This window comes from Bos javanicus, chromosome 29, assembly GCF_032452875.1.
Source record: "Bos javanicus breed banteng chromosome 29, ARS-OSU_banteng_1.0, whole genome shotgun sequence".
NCBI lineage: Eukaryota > Metazoa > Chordata > Mammalia > Artiodactyla > Bovidae > Bos > Bos javanicus.
This window is the reverse complement of record NC_083896.1, coordinates 44,432,475-44,450,682: the sequence shown is the minus strand read 5'-3', so window position 1 is coordinate 44,450,682 and position 18,208 is coordinate 44,432,475. Positions and strand designations below refer to the sequence as shown.

The 18,208-nt window shown below is 49.7% G+C and overlaps 1 protein-coding gene and 1 long non-coding RNA gene across 3 annotated transcripts; both read right to left on the bottom strand.

Moving 5' to 3' along the window:
• Positions 1-44: 44 nt before the first annotated feature.
• Positions 45-9,949, bottom strand: TSGA10IP (testis specific 10 interacting protein). 2 transcript variants are annotated; one of them, XM_061407017.1, is made up of 8 exons: positions 9,766-9,949; positions 8,312-8,445; positions 7,489-8,210; positions 7,163-7,310; positions 5,004-5,174; positions 1,944-2,043; positions 1,619-1,743; positions 45-520 (listed from the first exon to the last, which is right to left on the bottom strand). In XM_061407017.1, the coding sequence occupies exons 1-8, from the start codon at positions 9,910-9,912 to the stop codon at positions 409-411; spliced, it is 1,659 nt and encodes a 552-aa protein (XP_061263001.1). In that variant the 5' UTR covers positions 9,913-9,949; the 3' UTR covers positions 45-408. The 2 variants fall into 2 exon arrangements, with proteins under 2 accessions (XP_061263001.1, XP_061263000.1); XM_061407016.1 differs by having other exon boundaries at positions 427-1,154; positions 9,766-9,948.
• Positions 9,950-15,653: 5,704 nt separating this feature from the next.
• Positions 15,654-16,622, bottom strand: LOC133241470 (uncharacterized). Its single transcript, XR_009734602.1, has 2 exons — positions 16,445-16,622; positions 15,654-15,988 (listed from the first exon to the last, which is right to left on the bottom strand). It is a non-coding gene; the product is annotated as an uncharacterized LOC133241470 (long non-coding RNA).
• Positions 16,623-18,208: the final 1,586 nt, after the last annotated feature.

Genomic DNA, 18,208 nt, shown 5'->3' with positions numbered 1-18,208 from the left:
AGCCCGCCCCAAAGGCTCATGGGAAGGCCGGGATCTGAACCCGACTGCGCAGTCGCAGCCAGCAGAGCCGGGGTAGCGGTCTTTAAGCCGGTGGGTCGACTGCGCGTGCGCGCCTCAAGGTTCGCGACTGGGTCTGGGGAAGACTGTATCCCAGAATGGGACCTAGGGACCATCCAAGCCAGGATCGCCAGAGCTGGAAGCCCCTTCCCGGTTTCCCTCCGTTTTCACACCCTCAATTTCGGATATTCACTGGATCACGGACTCTCCCTGGGCAGCGCCCACCTCTCCAGTAGGCGTCCTCCTAGTGTACTGCCTGGGGTCGTGGCTCCATCAGGTGTTAAACGACTTAGCATGTTCTCCTCCAGAGACCCCCAGCTCCACAGTCCAGCTTCCTTCCAACTCCTACATCTAGTATTGTCTGCCAACGCTGCCTTGCCACGCTCCTTGGATTGGGTTTTTTAACCTGAGCTCTGTGACTGCCCCGGAGGTCGAGTTGAGCTTCTGTGTATCTGTAAACCCCCTGAAATTGAATGCAAAATTTGGCACATCCGTGTGTGTGTGAGCTTTTCTTTTCCTTTGAGGAGACTGTAACTTGTAGTTACTTAAGTGTAAAAGCTCAGTTCACACAATTCCTCCTGACACCCCCACTTGCCAGTTGCTCGATCTGCCAGCCCATCTGTTAGCGTGTGATTATGCGCCCTCTTAAAGGCCCGCCCCCTCCCCCACAGGACTGGGCGTTCCCAAAGGCGGAAGGCATTCTGTCCTGTTCACTCTTGAATTTCCAGGACCCAGCATTGGTAGGCGTTGCAGCTGTTGCTCTTGGGAGATGCCCCACTCACTCCTCTGGGCAGAGATAGAGCCCTTTGTACTGGGCGGGGGCCGTCGGAACAGCCAGAGTTCCTGGGGGATGTGAGCACAAGCCAAGCGTGCTGCATACCCACCTGTCACTGCCTGCTCCCAACCCACAACCACTTCCCACTACCGCCAGAAATCCCACACTGTATTTTCCACAAAGCATTTAATTTTTCTCTCAGGGACTCAACTCTTGGTCTGGATTTGGGGCGAAGTGCTGGTCAGCCTGGCTGCCAGTGGGTTCCATCTTTGGAGGACTCTGAGAAGAGGGCTCCATTCTCGCCCCCACTGACCTGTGGCTCCTTAAAGATGAAGACACAGATAGAGACCACTGGGCTCTGCAACTCCCCACCCCCATAACCAAGGAGACCAGGGCTGTAGGGGGGGCAAGGCCTTCATCACCAATGTCGGTGGTTTCAAATGTGGCTCTTACACTCTGAGACCCTGAGCGGGAGACTACCCCCGCCCCCCAAGCCTGATAACCTCTGCTCTGCACCAAGTTGTTCTGAAGTGTAAGCGTTCTGTGGGGAAATAACCTTGGCCCTTCCTTTCTCAGGTGATGTTGAGGACAGGGCCTGGGGACGGCCCTGCTGACTGCGAAAGCTAGACTGAGTCCTTCTGGCCAGGGAGTGGACAGGGCAGGACGGAAGTCTAAATTCAGGGTGGACCCATGCGGCTGCGGGGGAGGCCCCTGGGCAGGCGGCAGCTGAGTGAGACCCCGTGGGGCAGGGTGCTGGTGGCCTATCTCCCCACAGCTGGGCCTCACCTGTGCCTCCTGGGGGCGCCCTCCATGTCCCTCTTGCCCGCCTTGGCCAGCAGCTGCTCCTCATCCAGTCCCAGTGCCGACAGCACCTGGGAGAAGCGCCGGGTCACGTTGAGCCGGGCGTTAGCCTGAGGAGAAAGCAGAGGGGTCCCCTCTCTCACCTGGGCTGCCCCGAGCACACAGTGAGACTCTGATTACTGAGGGGGTCCCAGGGCTTTTCAAGGGTCCAAACTGAGGGGGCCCCTCCCGCCTCATCTCCCTACCCTCTCGGCCGGTGAGAAGCTCTGCTCTCAGGGAGCCCACACACTTGCCCAGGTGCCAGCCTCACCTGCATGGCCTGCTGGAACAGGTAGGGCCGGGCCTGCACCCGATGCTGGATGCCTTGCAGCTCTGCCTGGTACTCAACAAAGCGCTGTCGCTCCTGGCGCCTGAGGGAAGATGGGCCTCTGGGCAGCTGACCGTGGACTCGCACCATCCCCACTGATGAGCCCTCACTAAGGACTTCCTGTTTGTCCTCCCGCCCTTAGCTTTACAAAGCCATTTCATTTCCGTCTTCGGCTGGGATTCCCCCTGACGTGAATGGAGTGAGAATCATCTGCCACCGTTTTGTCCATGACACGCCTGAGGCTCAGGAGGGACAAGGGACTTGAGGTTGCACAGTTGGGAAGTGAGGGGCTGAGCACGGAGCCTGGGTTGGCAGACCGTGCCAGGCTCGCCCATCCTCCCAGCCATCCCCGAGGAAGAGGGGCCAGCACTGGCTTCTGAGCAGCTGGACGTCTGTGTGCACAGCCCTGCCTTCCCCGCGTCCACCCCTGCACCCTCTCTGCCTGTGAGGAGAAGCTGTGACTGTTGGCTGTGGCTTTGGGCAAGGTCACGCTCTGGACCCTGGGTTCAGTACAAGCTTGCCAGAATTCTCTGTGCTTCTTGTAAGCCAATAGTTTAGAAAATGGGACAGTGGAACTAAAGAAATGTATTGCAAATGAAGAATTGATGCTTTTGAACTGTGGTGCTGGGGAAGACTCTTGAGAGTCCCTTGAACAGCAAGGAGATTAAACCAATCAATCCTAAAGGAAGTCAACCCTGAATATTCACTGGAAGGACTGATGCTGAAGCTGAAGCTCCAATACTTTGGCCACCTGATGTGAAGAGCCAACTCATTGGAAAAGACCCTGATGTTGGGGAAGATTGAGGGCAGAAGGAGGAGGGAACAACAGAGGATGAGATGGTTGGATGGCATCGCCCACCCAATGGATATGAGTTGAGCAGACTCCAGAAGATAGTGAAGGACAAAGGAGCCTGGAGTACTGCAGTCCATGAGGTTGCAAAGAGTCGGACACAACTTAGCGAGTGAAAATCAACAACAATCTGCAAGAGAAAGAACACATCCCAGAAAGATCCAGATTCCACTGGAGAAGCACGATCCCATTTACAAAAACGCAGTTGGTGCACTTGTCAGAAATCTGTCGGCTCTACAAGCTGCGAGTCCTGGCCGTGAGTGAGAAGGGTCCTCTGACCGCGTCACACGCGGGACCAGGCATCCTTCTGCCGAGCACACAAGAGAGGCCAAGGGTTGTGGCAGCAGCACTCAGAGACAGGGCAGGAGGGGAGAGGCATACAAGACTCAGCCTCTGCTGGGAGCCTCTGGCAAATGTGCGGGGCCCCACGGGAAAGCACACTGGCTTGCTGGGCCAGGACCCTTGGCTATGCGCCAGGTAAAGAAACTTCCTCCATTCAAGAAAAAGATGGACTTGAAAACCATGACCGGAAACAGAAGTCACTGCGAAGAAGAGTCTTCAATATTCAAGGGGGGATTTTACAGCAGTTTCAAGGAGCAGAGGTGGGGGAAGCCTGAGCTATATCTCTGTCTTGCCCGTGATGTCGCGTACACTTTTCCTGTGTGGTTCTTGAGGCTATTTCTGTTAGAATTGAAAGGAAACTCATGTCTTGGAGCTCTAAGTGAGAAAGGAAGTCGTGTTAGTGGGCTTTTGCCCTATTATCTCAGAATAAAAGGAAAGTTTGGAGCTTCCCTGCTACAGGGCAATGCCTTTTGTGCCCTCCCTCCTAGGAAGAGCAGAATCTTGCATGCAGCACAGAGCTAAGGTCAAGGGCTGGAAGCACTGAGACACCCTCCATGGGAAATATCTGCTCCCAAGTAGAAAATGAAAGGATTGTGTTTGGAACACTCCTCTCACTGACCCCTGCCACTGGAGTGGGAGACTTCCTGTTCCTGCCTTGTGAGAAAAAAAAGGTGAACTTGAAGTCCAGCAGGGAGAAGGCATCTCCTGGTTCACTGATCAAGGATTTCCTCATTGGCAAAGTTGGGGGTGATATGGCTGAGCCTCAAAGAGTAGGTGATCGGAGCCCCACTGGATCCTCAGTGGCCCCATTGCAGGGTAGAAACCCCCTGGTCTCTGAGCAGTACCCCACTCCCCTTGACCTAGTGCTTCTCCCCAGATGGAAGGGCTGCCTTGGTGCCAGCTGCACCCTAGAGGTGCTCAGTGTCAGTGGCATCAGTGATCATATTTCTTTGAGTTATCTGGTTCACCAGCTTGGGCTTTGCGGGGAAGATCCTGGTATACTATATCTGGAGACTGGGCATTTGGGCCCTTCATGGTGGCCAAATGGCTGCCTGGGTTGGAATCCCAGCACTGATGCTCACCTGTGACTTTTGACAAATTATTTAAGCTCTTGGAGCTTCCTTCATCTGTAAAATTATGGGAGTGGTGATAATACCTATTCTTATGAGTCCAAAAAAGATTTGCTTTTAAATCTTAATTTGCTTTTTTATGATCAAAACATAAGAAGAAAATGAAATGGATGACTCTGCCCCTGACCACGAACAACTGTCTCCAGGACTCAGACCATAGGCACTATTCACATTCTCCACCAACTATCTCTGTAATACATGAATTTTTATAGTATGCACACCTGGCATCTGAAATCAGAAAACAAGATTTGAAAGTGTGATGATGCATGTAGAACAATTCAAACTTGAGCCTTTGACAGCTGTTGGGATGGTTATTATTAGCCAGGTGACCTTGAGAATTCCCTGGCTATCCAGTTGTTACGCTGTCCAGCTGTCCACGCTTCCACTGCAGGGACCTGGGTTCAATCCCTGGCCAGGGAACTAAGATCCCGCATACCACAAGGTGAAGCCAAAAAATAAATAAATAACAGGGTGACCTTGTCCCAGCCCCTTTTCCTCCTGGGCTTCAGTGTCTTCATCTGTAAAGTGGCCCAACCTGCCTGCCTGGCAGGGAGGATGGTCCTGGGGGCTCAGCTCCATGGGTGGGTTGAGGACAGGGTCTCCTTGGTCCTTCTGTCTGACACTTAGCACCACCTCCCTGCGCTCTCCCCTCCAGGCCCCCCACAACCCTGGGTTTCCTACCTCAGCTCCTCCAGCTTGCGCTGGGCAGCCCCCGGCCCCCGGCTCCCTCTGGGTGCGTAGGCTGCCAGGCAGCGAGCCACCTGATGCTGTACTCGCTGCTCCCGGGCCCGCCGCACCTCGGCCTGCTGCTGCTCCTCCCGCTGCTGCAGCTCCCAGGCCCGCAGCAGGTTTCTTGGGTGAGGGGAGAGGAAAAGCAGAGGGGTAGGAGAAGTCTGCAGGGAACAGGAGCCTCGTGGAGGCCCAGGGGTAGATAGGGGCCTACGGGGACCTAGAAGGAGAGATTTCCACAGTCCAGAGAGCCAGGGGCCTAGGGAATGGGGTTTGTCATGGAAGTCGAATTGGATGGAGGCTGCCTCTGGGAGCTCGGCCCTCGGGCCCAGCTCAGGCCTTTCTCAACTCTTCCTGGAAGCCTTCTGCCTATTCCAGCCAGTGGTGTGCCCCAACTCTGACCGTCTTCAGCCTTGTGGAGCTTGGCACACATACCCATGACCTCACCTTCCCCTTGCAAAGCAGCTTTCCTTGACAGAAGGGCCCAGATCTTTCTTTCTCTCACCCCACATCTAGTAGGAGCTAGAGTAACGCCTGTTGGTTTGAGGGACAGACAGATGAATGAATGGGAAAGAGAAAGAAACGGTGAGAGGATCCGTGCGTGTAATGAATGAATGGTGTGGATGGTTGAATAGACAGAACCTAATCCACCTGAAACACCCTTCCCCCAGGTCTGATGATCAGTTCTTCTTGCCAATCAGGTCTTTGCTCAAAGGTCAGAGAAAGTGAGACCTTAGCACCCCATCTACCTCCCAGAGATTTTCCATCTCTAGCTCTACGTTTTGTTCATTTCTTTATTGATTATCCTTCTTTCCAAATAGAATGTAAGCCTCATGAGAGCAGGATTCCTTGTCTGTCCTCTTCACCGCCAGTGTATCCCAAGCACATACAACAGTGCCTAACATAGATGGAAACTCAATTTGGGTGAGTTCATGCATAATTGTTGTCATTCTCTCCCTGAGTTGTGTCTGACTGTTTGTGACCCCTTGGACTGCAGCACACCGGGCTCTTCTGTCCTTCACTATCTTCAGATTTTTTGCAAATTCATGTCCATTGAGAAGTGACACCACCATCTAACCATCTCATCTTCTGCTGCCCACTTCTCCTTTTGCCTTCAATCTTTCCTAGCATCAGGGTCTTTTCCAATGAATTGGTTCTTTGCATCAAGTGGCCAGAATATTGGAGTTTCAGATTCAACATCAGTCCTTCCAGTAAAGACCATGAATCATAGTCAGATAGAAAGATGGAGAGGTAGACAAACAGAAGGGTAAATGCAAACATACACTCAGCACAGGTTTATTGAGCACCAACTCTGTGCAGACCCTTTTAGGGCACCAGATGGGGGCTGTTATCAAAAAGATCCGGCAACTTCCCTGGAGGAGCCTTCACATTGTGCAAAGGGATAGACAGATAGCCCAGCACCTTCCCAAGGGATCTGGGCTTTGTCCTTGGGGTGCTGGGGAGCATGGGAAGATCTCGAGCAGAGATGACAGGGGGAGACTCATAGGGTGCTATCAGAATGCTGAATGGATCTCACCCCACACTTCTAACTGGTCACCAAGGCCCACTAAGCCAGCCTCCAAATATCCTTTCAGATAAAACATTCTCTCTTCACTCACATGACCACCTGGTTCAAGCCTTTGCCTAGATATTGCCAGCAGCTCCCACCCCGTTCTTCCCTCCTGCTCCCACTGTCTCTGTTCAAGCCCCAAGGATAGTAACGATCTAACTCTTCTGCCATTGTCCCTTTTCCCCCCATCTGTTTCCTTTTCCAGCTGACTTTGAGCTTCTTAGGGATGAAACCAAGTCTTTTTACCTTTATATCTTGAGTACCCGTGAGCAGATACCCGATGTATGTTGCATTAATCACTTAACTAATAGATTAATGAATGGGTAGAAGTGAGTGAGAAGTGTCTTATGTCAATAAACAGCTGGCCAAGGGGATGGATGGATGGATGGATGGATGGATGGATGACTGGATGATCAGAAGGACTAGTGAGTGGATAAATGAAGGGATGAATGAGAGGATGAATGGATGAGTGTCTCTTGGAGAACTAGCTCCTTCTCTAGTCCCTGTGCTTCGCTCCCACCCTCCTTCTTCTCCACCTCACCTGGTGGCCTCCTGTCGTTTGTGGAAGGTGCGGTTAGGGAAGTTTGCAAACAGAAAAGTCTCATCATCTCCCAAGGGGTGGGCCTTCCTGCTCCAGTTGGAGGCCTGAACAGCAGCCCGCAAAGACTTCCAGGGCTGTTTCTCGGGGCCTGTCCACAGAGTGAGAAGTCAGGGACTATTGATCCTCCTGTCCCCTTGGGCAATCCCTCCCCGCACCTGAAGCCCAGCCTGGCCGTGTCTGAACACCTGGCCCAGGTCACTGGCTCCGGCCCCTCTCCACGCTGTGTGACTTTGTGGGGAACCTGGGCTTTGAACCCCAGGACTCACCACAGTCCAACTCCTGCTGCAGCTTCCTCTGCAGCTTCTCCAGGTCCCACGGCCCCTCCAGCTCCTTGGCCCTTGGCTTCCTCCTCTGTGGTTCTCGGAGGTTGGTGGAGCTGGAAACACTCTCCAGGCGCCGCACTTCACTCTCGTCCCAGGCCTCCTCACCAGAATTCCGCCCCTTTCTTCGAGAACTGGTCCTCCTTCTCCAGGGGGCCCGGTGTTCCCCGTCCTCGGCCTCCTCTGTGGCCTCTGAAAACTGCTCCTCCTCCAAGATCAACCCCCTCCTGGGGAGCTGGGGCAGTTCCCCTGGAATCAGACCCCTCTCAGCTTCCTCGGCTCCCAGGCCTTCCGGCTCAGACTCCTCGGGCTCCAACCCGGACCCTGAGGACTTCCTGGGCGACTGCAAGCCTCCCTCCCCGGACGGCTCCAGCTCCTGGCTGGTCCCCCTGCCCGGAGGGATGGAGGTGCAGCTGCAGGCCCTGAGGTGCTGTCTCCTCTCCAGGTTCGGCTCCTCTGTCTTCCAGCAGAAGCTGTGGGCCTCCGGGAGGGCGGGCGTGGACTTGCGCCGGGACTTGTGGTGATGGACCGCCAGGGGCAAGGGCAGGGCCTGGTGGCCAGGGGCCAAGACAGAGCTCGGCTGATGCAGGGCCCGGCCATCTGTGGTGAAGCTCTCCCAGGCCCACTGGAAGGGGAAGGAGGGTTTCCGAGGAGAAGAGGGGACGACACTGAGGAGGGAGAGGGCAGGGGGCAGGGGTCAGGGCCCAAACTCTGGCCCCCAGTGGGGCCTGGCCCCCTGCATCCCTCTCGGCCCTCCACAGCCACTTACTCCTCAGCTTCTGCAGAGCTTTGCCCTTTCTTGTTCCGGCCTCTGAGCCTCCGGTCCTTCTTTGGTGTCTGCCCCGCGCTCCGAGACCTCTGCTTCTGGGCATGGATAACACCATCACCGCTCCCAAGACTCCTCTGGGCGAAGGTAGGAGAGGAGGCCTAGCTCTGAGCCAGTCGCCCAGGGACAGTCCTATGCACCCCTACTGTTACCCCGGGAACTGACAGATCACGGGAACTGACAGATCACGACCTGAATTATTAATATTAAAATAGCAACAGTGGGTTTCCCTGGCAGTCTAGCGGTTAAGAGTCCGCTTGCCAGTGCAGGGAACCCGGCTTTGAGCCCTGATCCGGGAACATCCCACGTGCTGCAGAGCCACTGTACCTGTGGGCCACAACTAAGGAGCCTGCGCTCTGGAGCCCATGAGCCGCAACTTCTGAGCCTGCACGGCGCAACTACTGGTGCTTGAACACCTGGAGCCTGTGCTGCGCAACCAGAGAAGCCTCTGCGATAAGAAGCCCGAGCTCCACAAGGAAGAGCAGCCCCTGCTCACTGTAACTAGAGAAAGTCCACCTGCAGCAACAAAGACCCAGAGCAGCCAAAAATAAGTAAATAAATCTTAAAAAGCAACAGTGCTATTCACTGAGCACCTGCTGCATGCCCAGGACTTTCTTGCATTAACTCACTTAACCTTCCTTCCCAAGGACCCTATGGGGCTTCCCAGGGGGCTCTAGTCATCAAGAATCTACCTGCCAATGCAGGAAACGCAAGAGGTGTGGGTTTGATCCCTGGGTCGGGAAGATGCCCTGGAGAAGGAAATGCCAACCGGCTCCAGTATGATTGCCTGGAAAATTCCACAGACAGAGGAGCCTGGCAGGCTACGGTCCATGGGGCCTCAGAGAGTCAGGCTTGACTGAGCCATTGAAGTCACACAGGCCCGCACGCACACACACAAGCACACACACACACACAAGGATGCTATGAGGTCCCTGCTCACTCTCACCCACATCATGCAGATGAGAACACTGAGGCTCAGAGAGGTGAAGTCCCTTGACTAAAGTCACACAGCCGGGAAGCAGGGCCAGGAGCTAACGTGTGGACTGTCCTAGAGCCCAGATTTGCCCCCTTTGCTCTGGGCTGCCTCTGGGCCCTGGACAGCTCTTCTCAGTGCCCCAGAGGGCTCTGGCCTTGCAAAGCCAAGGAGGGAAAAGCTCATCATTTTTCCTGAAACCCAAATCCTCCCAATTTGCCAAAACTGCCCCATCAGAAACCTGAGAGTCATAACTAGGCATCATCCTCCCCTTCACCCCACGTCCCTGCCCGTCTCAGACCTCCCTGACTCTCTCCTGGGCCTTGGCTCCAATCTTGTGGCCTCCCTCAACCTTGACCTCCCACCCCAGAGAGCCAGCCTGCCTCTGGGCGGTTGGCAGTCCCCCCGCGGGGCCCCCTCTCACCTGCTTAGCGTAAGGGGTGCTTGAGAGAAGCTTGAGCAGACCTGTGGCGGTCCCCGGAGCCTGCTGCCGTGTGTCATGCCCAGGTCTCCCGGAAGAAGTCCTGACCAACTGTTGGTGGGCGTTTAGCATATTGGTTTCTTGCCCCATCCCCCACCCCCATCTGCCAACCTTGGAACTGCCCAGCCCACTATCTCTATGGCAACCAGTCCTCAGCCTGTCTCAAGGGCTCTGGCAAAAGCAGACCAGGAAGGCTCTAGGTAAGGCCAGCTTCCTTCCAGAGGGGAGAGTTCGGCAGGACGCTGAGGAAGAGTCCAGGCCCGGGAGTCCAGAGATCAGGCCAAGTCCCGCCTCTGCAGGGCTCCCTATGGTCTCGGTATAATCCCCCTACCCTTGCTCAGCCTGTATTTCTCCATCTCTCAAAGGAATCTCTGGACTCTCCATCCCAAAGGGTCTTCACACCCTGTGAAGAAGCAGATAGTACCTGCCGCGTCCCTCTCCCTCTATCTGCCTCCTGGTTAAAAAAAAAAAAAAAAAGGTATCTATCTCATTATAATTAAAAATTAAAAAATCTTTTGGCCATGCCACATGTGGGATCATAATTCCTCTACCAAGAATTGACTTCTCTGGTGGTTCAGATGGTAAAGAATCCGCTTGCAATGCAGGAGGCCTGGGTTCAATCCCTGAGTTGGAAAGATCCCCGGGAGAAGGGAATGGCTACTCACTCCAGTATTCTTGCCTGGGAAATCCCATGGACAGAGGAGCCTGGAGGGCTACAGTCCATGGGGCCGCAGAGTCAGACACGACCAAGTGACTAACATGTTCACTTTCTTCAAAGATCGAACCTGTCTGTACCCCCTGCATGGGAGCACAGAGCCTTAACCACTGGGCAGACAGGGAAGTGCCCTCATTGTAATTTTAACTGAGTTGTGCTGATTACTTCTTTGACCCGCTCTTCATTACTTTTTTGCCTGTGGGCTCATCCTGTGAGCTGCTTGTTTCTGTTCATGGCCGCGTATTATGCTTCTGGGCTTTTCTTTTTTAACTTGTGCAGGAGCTCTGTATTCACTAGATTGCAACCAGCTGTCTGTCAATATTATCTGAGGGCCTTTGTGGAACAGAAATCCTTAATTTTTTTCATTTTTTAAATTGAAAATTCAATTTAAAAGTTACATTGTAATTCAACTTAAATTTTCAGTTGAATTACAGTGTGTTAATTACTGCTGTACAGCTAAGCGACTCAGTTTTACATGTGTATATCTGTCCTCTTTCATATTCTTTTCCATTATGGTTTACCACAGGACATTGAATATAGTTTCCTGTGCTACATAGTAGGAGCTTGTTGCTTATACATTCTATACATACCAGTTTGCATCCGTTAATCCTAAACTTCCAATCCAACCCTCTCCCATCCTCCTCCCCCTTGGCAACAAGCAGTCTGTTCTCTGCGTCCCTGATTCGGAGAAATCCTGAATTTTGATGTAGTCAGATCCATAAAGGTTTTGCATGAGGGTTTGCCTTTTGAATGTCTTAAGTCCTTACCCTACTCCGAGGTGGGGCCTTCTCCTATATTTTATTCTGCTGCTGCTGCTAAGTCGCTTCAGTCGTGTCCGACTCTGTGCGACCCCGTAGACGGCAGCCCACCAGACTTCCCTGCCCCTGGGATTCTCCAGGCAAGAACACTGGAGTGGGTTGCCATTTCCTTCTCCAATGCATGAAAGTGGAAAGTGAAAGTGAAGTCGTTCAGTCGTACCCGACTCTTAGCGACCCCATGGACTGCAGCCTACCAGGCTCCTCTGTCCATGGATTTTCCAGGCAAGAGTACTGGAGTGGGGTGCCATTGCCTTCTCTGATATTTTATTCTAGTAGATCATAATTTAGCTTCCAGGTTCAGATTGAAATGCTCTGCACTTTTCCTTTTCTGATACTGTCCTTATCTGGTTTGGGAGTCATATAAGAAAGTGGGCAGCCTCTTCTCATTCTCTGTTTTCTGGAACAACTAGTATAAGATAAGGACCATCTGTTCCCCTTCCACTGGGACTCTTCTGCACTGGAGTCTTAGATTATAATTTTCTTTACTGGTTACTGATCTATTTTTTCTTAAAAGGCCTTTACGTTAAGTTTTAATTTTTACTGACATACAATCATTTGTAATATTCTTTGATATTTTGACATTTTAAATTTCTGTGGGGGCTCAGAGGTCAGATCATGTAGGGCCCAGTGGCTGTGGGAAGGTCTTGGGATTTGCCCTAAACATGATGGAAAGGGTGAAAGGATATTGTTATAGAAGAACCCATTTTGCCAACACAAAATTCCCAGTCTGCTTCAAGATTATGAAGGGTTGGAAGGTGGATTCTAAAAAGGGAATTCTGTGATGAGATTGGGGCTGGGGCTGGGGGCTGCTTTCAAGTCCTAAATCTGGGGAATTTGAGATGGGCTCCCTGAGATCCTGGCAAGCCCGTGGGTCAAGTGTACAGGAGGCTTTCAGGAAGACTTCAGAGCCATGGTCAGAATGGCCAGCACTCCGAGGAAACACGGCACAGGTAGTCAAGACTTCATCTGGGGGCAGAGACAGGTTTCCTTATGGATTTCACAGGGACATTGGGAGATAAATATTATCTTTTATTATACCCCATGCATCTCATTTGGTCAGGGAGAAGAGGTGGTGGGCTTCTCTGGTACCACTAGTGGTAAAGAATCCACCTCCCAGTGCAGGAGATGCAAGAGACACAGGTTCGATCCCCGGGTCAGGAAGACCCCCTGGACTAGAAAGGAAATGACAACCCACTCCAGTATTCTTGCCCGGAATATTCCATGGACAGAGGAGCCTGGCGGGCTGCAGTTCATGGGGTCGCCAGGAGTCAGACATGACTGAGCACACAGGTGGCAGAGGAGGTGAGAGGAGCTGACTCAGGGTTTTGTGTGTTTTTTTAAACATTTTTATGTATTTATTGAATTTAATTTATTTGGCTGTCCCAGGTCTTAGTCTCGGTACATGAGATCTTTGGCTTTGGCCGCGGCATGCGGGCTCTTTAGTTGAGGTATACAGACTTTTAGTTGCACGATCTAATTCCCTGGCCGGGGATCGAACCCGGGCCCCCTGTGTTGGACTACCAGGAAAGTCACCCTGATTGAGGTTTTTAAAATCCCCCTTTGGCTGCTGTGTAGAGACTAGCCTGGAGGCCCAGGGTGGAAAGAGGGACTGTTGTCCAGGAGAGGGACAGGAGGACTTGGCCATAGAGGCAGAGAGAGGAAAGAAGAGGAGAGGTCTGGATATTGAGCCTGGGCCCGCCACCATTCAGAGATCAGGGGAAGATAGGAAAACACAGCCATGGACATAGGACAAGAGAGGCTGGTAGGGAGGAAGTCAGCCCAGAGAGGGAGGGCTCCCAGCCAAGTGAAGTAAGTGTTTCAGAAATGAGTGGGTGATCAGCTCTGACAAGAGGCACTGAGAGGTCAAGGCAAGGCTGACTGAGTGAACTAAATTTGGCAACCTCACTTGTTCCCTAGGCCCAACTCCAAAAACCAGACATACAAGGTGCATTACAGACATTGGCTATTTAAATGTGGCTGAAATTGGCCTCAGAAAAATATTCTTTCCCCTGAGAAACTTGTACCCTTTGTTATCTCTGGAAGAGGGAAGCTGAGTTATTACATCTCCCTTTTTGCTTTGGCTCCCTGGAAGCTCAAAGCCAAATTTGATCTGCAGATAATAGAATGCTTTATACGCGCATGCTAAGTCACTTCAGTCGAGTCCAACTCCTCGTGACCCTATGGACTGTAGCCCCCCAGGCTCCTCTGTCCATGGGGATTCTCCAAGCAAGAATTTTGGAGTGGGTGGTGATTCCCTCCTTCAGGGGATCTTCCCGACCCGGGGATCGGATTAGCGTCTCTGTCGTCTTCTGCACTGGCACGTGAGTTCTTTACCACTAGCACCGTCTGGGAAGCCCAAGTGTCTTATGGGCTTCACTTAACAATAGACCAGCATACTTATATCTTTATGTTCTTGCTCCAGAGCTTCACATTCTCTTTTCAACTATCTTCTCACATTCCTGAGTCTCCATTTTTGTTTTGAGATTTTATCTTCTTTGTTCTTACCAGAAGTTACCTCACTTATATTGGGAATGAGGCAGGTATGCAAATTAATTCTACCATTTAGCAAATATATGGAGATGCCTTATACTAGTTAAGTTTTTTGGTTTGCAACTGACAGAACTAAATTAAGCCAAAAGGATAAAATAAGTAATTGGCTTATTTTACTAATAAATAAACAGGGCCTGACCTCATTTTTTGCCTGGATTGAAAGATTTGAGCCCCTTTGCATGTGTGTGTGCGTGCGTCTGTGCGTGCGTGTGTGGTGTGTCTGTGTGTGCACGCATGCGTGTATGTGTGTGTCTTTCTCTTCCTCATTTCATAGTCATTTCTCTCTCTGTGTTGGCTTCATTTTCTCCAGTGGGAGTGTTGGCTGCAGGCAGCACCAGATTTCTGTCCTTGGCCCTTTGCCACCAGAGTAGCGAGAGGACTCTTCCCAAGTAGGATTCTGACATTTCCTGCCTTGAGTCTCATGGCCACCCCTGGACCAATCACAGGGACTTAGTGGGACAAGGACTGTGACCCGCTGTACTGTGGCACCTTCTGGGTGGAGTGGGAGGAGCAGTGTTCTAAGGATAGAAAACAGTATGGAGTTTCCTCCAAAAAATTAAAAATAGAACTACCATACAATCCTGCAATTTCACTCTTGGACCAACGAAAACTAAAACACTAATTCTAAAAGATATATGCAGCCCAGTGTTCAACACAGCACTATCTATAATTGCCAAGGTATGGAAGCAACCTAAGTGCCCATCGATAGATGAATGGATAAAGCAGATGTGATACGTAAATAGATATTGATAGATGTTAGAATATTTGCTAAGTCACTTCAGTTGTGTCCAGCTCTTTGCGACCCTATAGACTGTAGCCCACCAGGCTCCTCTGTCCATGGGATTCTCCAGGCAAGAATACTGGAGTGGGTTGCCATTTCCTTAGCCAGATATTAGATTATTACTCATCCATAAAAAAAAGAATGAAACCTTGCCATTTGTGACAAGATGGATGGAACAGAAAGGTATTATGCTAGTGAAATAAGTCAGACAAAGAAAGACAGATACCGTACGTTTTACTTCATGAAATCTACAAAACAAAACTAATACAACAAAACAGAAATAGACTCACAGATAAAGAGAGCAAACTAGTGGTTGCCAGAAGAGAGGGGCGTGCGGGGATAGGCAGATAGAAGGGGATTAAGAAGTGTCAACTGGGCTTCCCAGGTGGCGCAGTGGTAAAGAATCCCCCTGCCAGTGCAGGATACTCAAGAGATGCAGGCTCAGTCCCTGGGTCGGGAAGACCCCCCTGGAGGAGGGCACAGCAACCCACTCCAGTATTCTTCCTGGAGAATCCCATAGATAGAGGAGGCTGGCAGGCTACAGTCCATAGGGTCACAAAAAGCTGGACACAACTGAAGCGACTGAGCACACACACTTGCAAGAGATATAAACAACCAGTTATATATGTATATATATACATATGTACACACACACACATATATATAAAGTTAATAAAAACCTTGGGACTTCCCTGGCTGTCCAGTGGTTAAGACTCCACATTTCCAATGCAGGGGGCACAGATTTGATCCCTGGGTGAGGAACTAAGATCTCACATACTGAGGCATGGCCAGTTAAAAAAAAGAAAGAAAGAAAGTCAACAAAATAAATGTCACAAGGATGTAATCTATAGCACAGGGAATATAGTCAATAATATTATAAATAACTTAATATGGTAAGTATCTATAAAAATACCAAACCATTATGTTGTACATTTGAAACTAGTATAATATTGTAAGTCAACTATACTTCAAATTTTAAAAAGGGAAAATTTTAATTGCATTAATTTTTTAAAGGTTGGGGATGTGAGGTGAGGTGACTTGAAGGCAGAGGGTCAGGGCAGACCATAGTACAAAAACGTGCTTATCGTGTCTCTATAACAGACATCCTACAGATGCAGATATGTATAAGATGAGCCTCCCTGCCTTGAGACGGTCACAGAGCATGAGGGAGGTGAAACATGCACACACGGTTGTAATCCAAACCACCGGAACTTCGGAAGAGGGATGGGCAAAAGACATGCGGAGTTCAAAGGAGAGAGGACTTCCGATTCTGGCCACAAACAAGTCAGGTGGATCCTTTGGCTGCAAACAACGAAGAAACTGGATTGTTCAATCGCTCAGTCATGTCCGACTCTTCATGACCCCGTGGACTATAGAATGCCAGGCTTCCCTGTCCTTACCATCTCCCAGAATTTGCTCAAATTCATGTCGATTGAGTCAGTGATACCATCCAACCATCTTATCCTCTGTTGCCCCCCTTCTCCTCTGCCCTCAGTCTTTCTCAGCATCAGGGTCTTTTCCAATGAGTATAAGAAACAACCCTGCTTTCAGATGTTAGGAAATTGGTAGCACAGGCCTGTAATCCCTCAGAAAAGGGAATCAGGAATAATTCCCAGAGCTCACACAGGTCTAGAAATCTTTTTAAGATTCTCTCTAGTTAGAGAGATTTCACTGAATACACAGAAAATTCAGTAGAGAACCCAGAAGAGCCATGTCTTAGAAGTGAGCCTAAATCAGCCCCTAATGAAGGCTACTCACCATTCAGGAGCTTGTAACAAATCTCAAAATGATCAGGCTAACCCAGGAGTAACAACCAAATCGCCAGGAAGAATCCAACACTCTTTAAAGAAATTCAGTGAAATCCAGATCAATAATGTAAAATTCGCAATGCAATGTTTGGCATCCAATAAAAATTTAACAGATATACAAAGAAGAATACTCTGATTAATAACCAGGAGAAAATATCTGTCAATTAAAACAACCCAGAAGATGGCAATACTCTCCACACCAACTTAACTCAATCTCTATTGAAATCTCAGCTGCCTTTTACAGGAACTGACAAGCTGATCCTAAAATTTACATGCAAAGTCAAGGGGCCCAGAATAGCCAAACAATCTTGAAAAAGAACAAAGTTAGAAGACTTACATTTCCCGATTTGAAAACTTAGTGCAGGGACTTCCCTGGTGGTCCAGTGGTTAAGATTCCACACTTCCATTTCACTAAGATCCCGCATGCTGCATGGCACAGCCAAAAAAAGAAAACTTAGTGCAAACCTATCTATATCCCAGCAATCTTGATTCCACCTTGTGAGTCATCCAGCCTGACATTTTGCATGATGTACTCTGCATATAAGTTAAATAAACAGGGTGATAATATACAACCTTAACGTACTCTTTTCCCAATTTTGAACCAGTCCACTGTTCTATGTCTGGTTCTAACTGTTGCTTCTTATCCTGCATACAGGTTTCTCAGGAAACAGGTAAGGTGGCCTGGTATTCCCATCTCTTTAAGAATTTTCCACAGTTTGTTGTGATCCACAATGCCAGAGGCTTTAGCATTGTCAATGAAGCAGAAGTAGATGTTTTTTGGGAATTCCCTTGCTTTTTCTAGGATCCAACAGATGTTGGCAATTTGATCTCTATTCTTTTGCTTTTTCTAAATCTAGCCGTACATCTGCAAGTTCTTGGTTCACATACTGCTGAAGCCTAGCTTGAAGGATTTTGAGGATAGTCTACTAGCATATGAAATGAGTGCAATTATACGGTAGTTTGAACATTCCTTGGCATTGCCTTTCTTTGGGATTGGAGTGAAAATTAACTTTTTCCAGTCCTGTGGCCACTGCTGAGTTTTCCATATTTGCTGGCATATCGAGTTCAGCACTTTCACAGCATCATCTTTTAGGATTTGAAGTAGCTTACTTGGAATTCCATCACCTCTACTAGCTTTGCTCATAGTAATTCTTTCTAAGACCCACTTGACTTCACACTCCAGGATATCTGGTTCTAGGTGAGTGATCACACCATCATGGTTATCCAAGCTATTAAGGCCTTTTTTGTATAGTTCTTCTGTGTATCCTTGCCACCTATTCTTAATCTCTTCTGCTTCTGTTAGGTCCTTACTATTTCTGTCCTTTATCACGCCCATCTTTGCAAGAAAGATTCCCTTGATATCGCTAACTTTTTTTTTTACAAGATCTCTAGTCTTTCCCATTCTATTGGTTTATACTATAATGGAAAGAATATAAAAAAGAATATCTATCTATCTATATATATATATGCACAACCAAATCACTTTCCTACATAGCAGAAATTAGCACATTGTAAATCAACTATTCTTCAATGAAATAAAATTTTAAATAACTTGTACCTCAAAGGACACCATCAAAAAAGTGAAAAGACAGTCCACAAAAATGGGAGAAGATATTTACAAATCATATATCTGATAAAAGAGTAGTATCTAAAATACAATGGGCTTCCCAGGTGGCTCAGTGGTAGAGAATCTGCCACAGTACAGGAGACACAG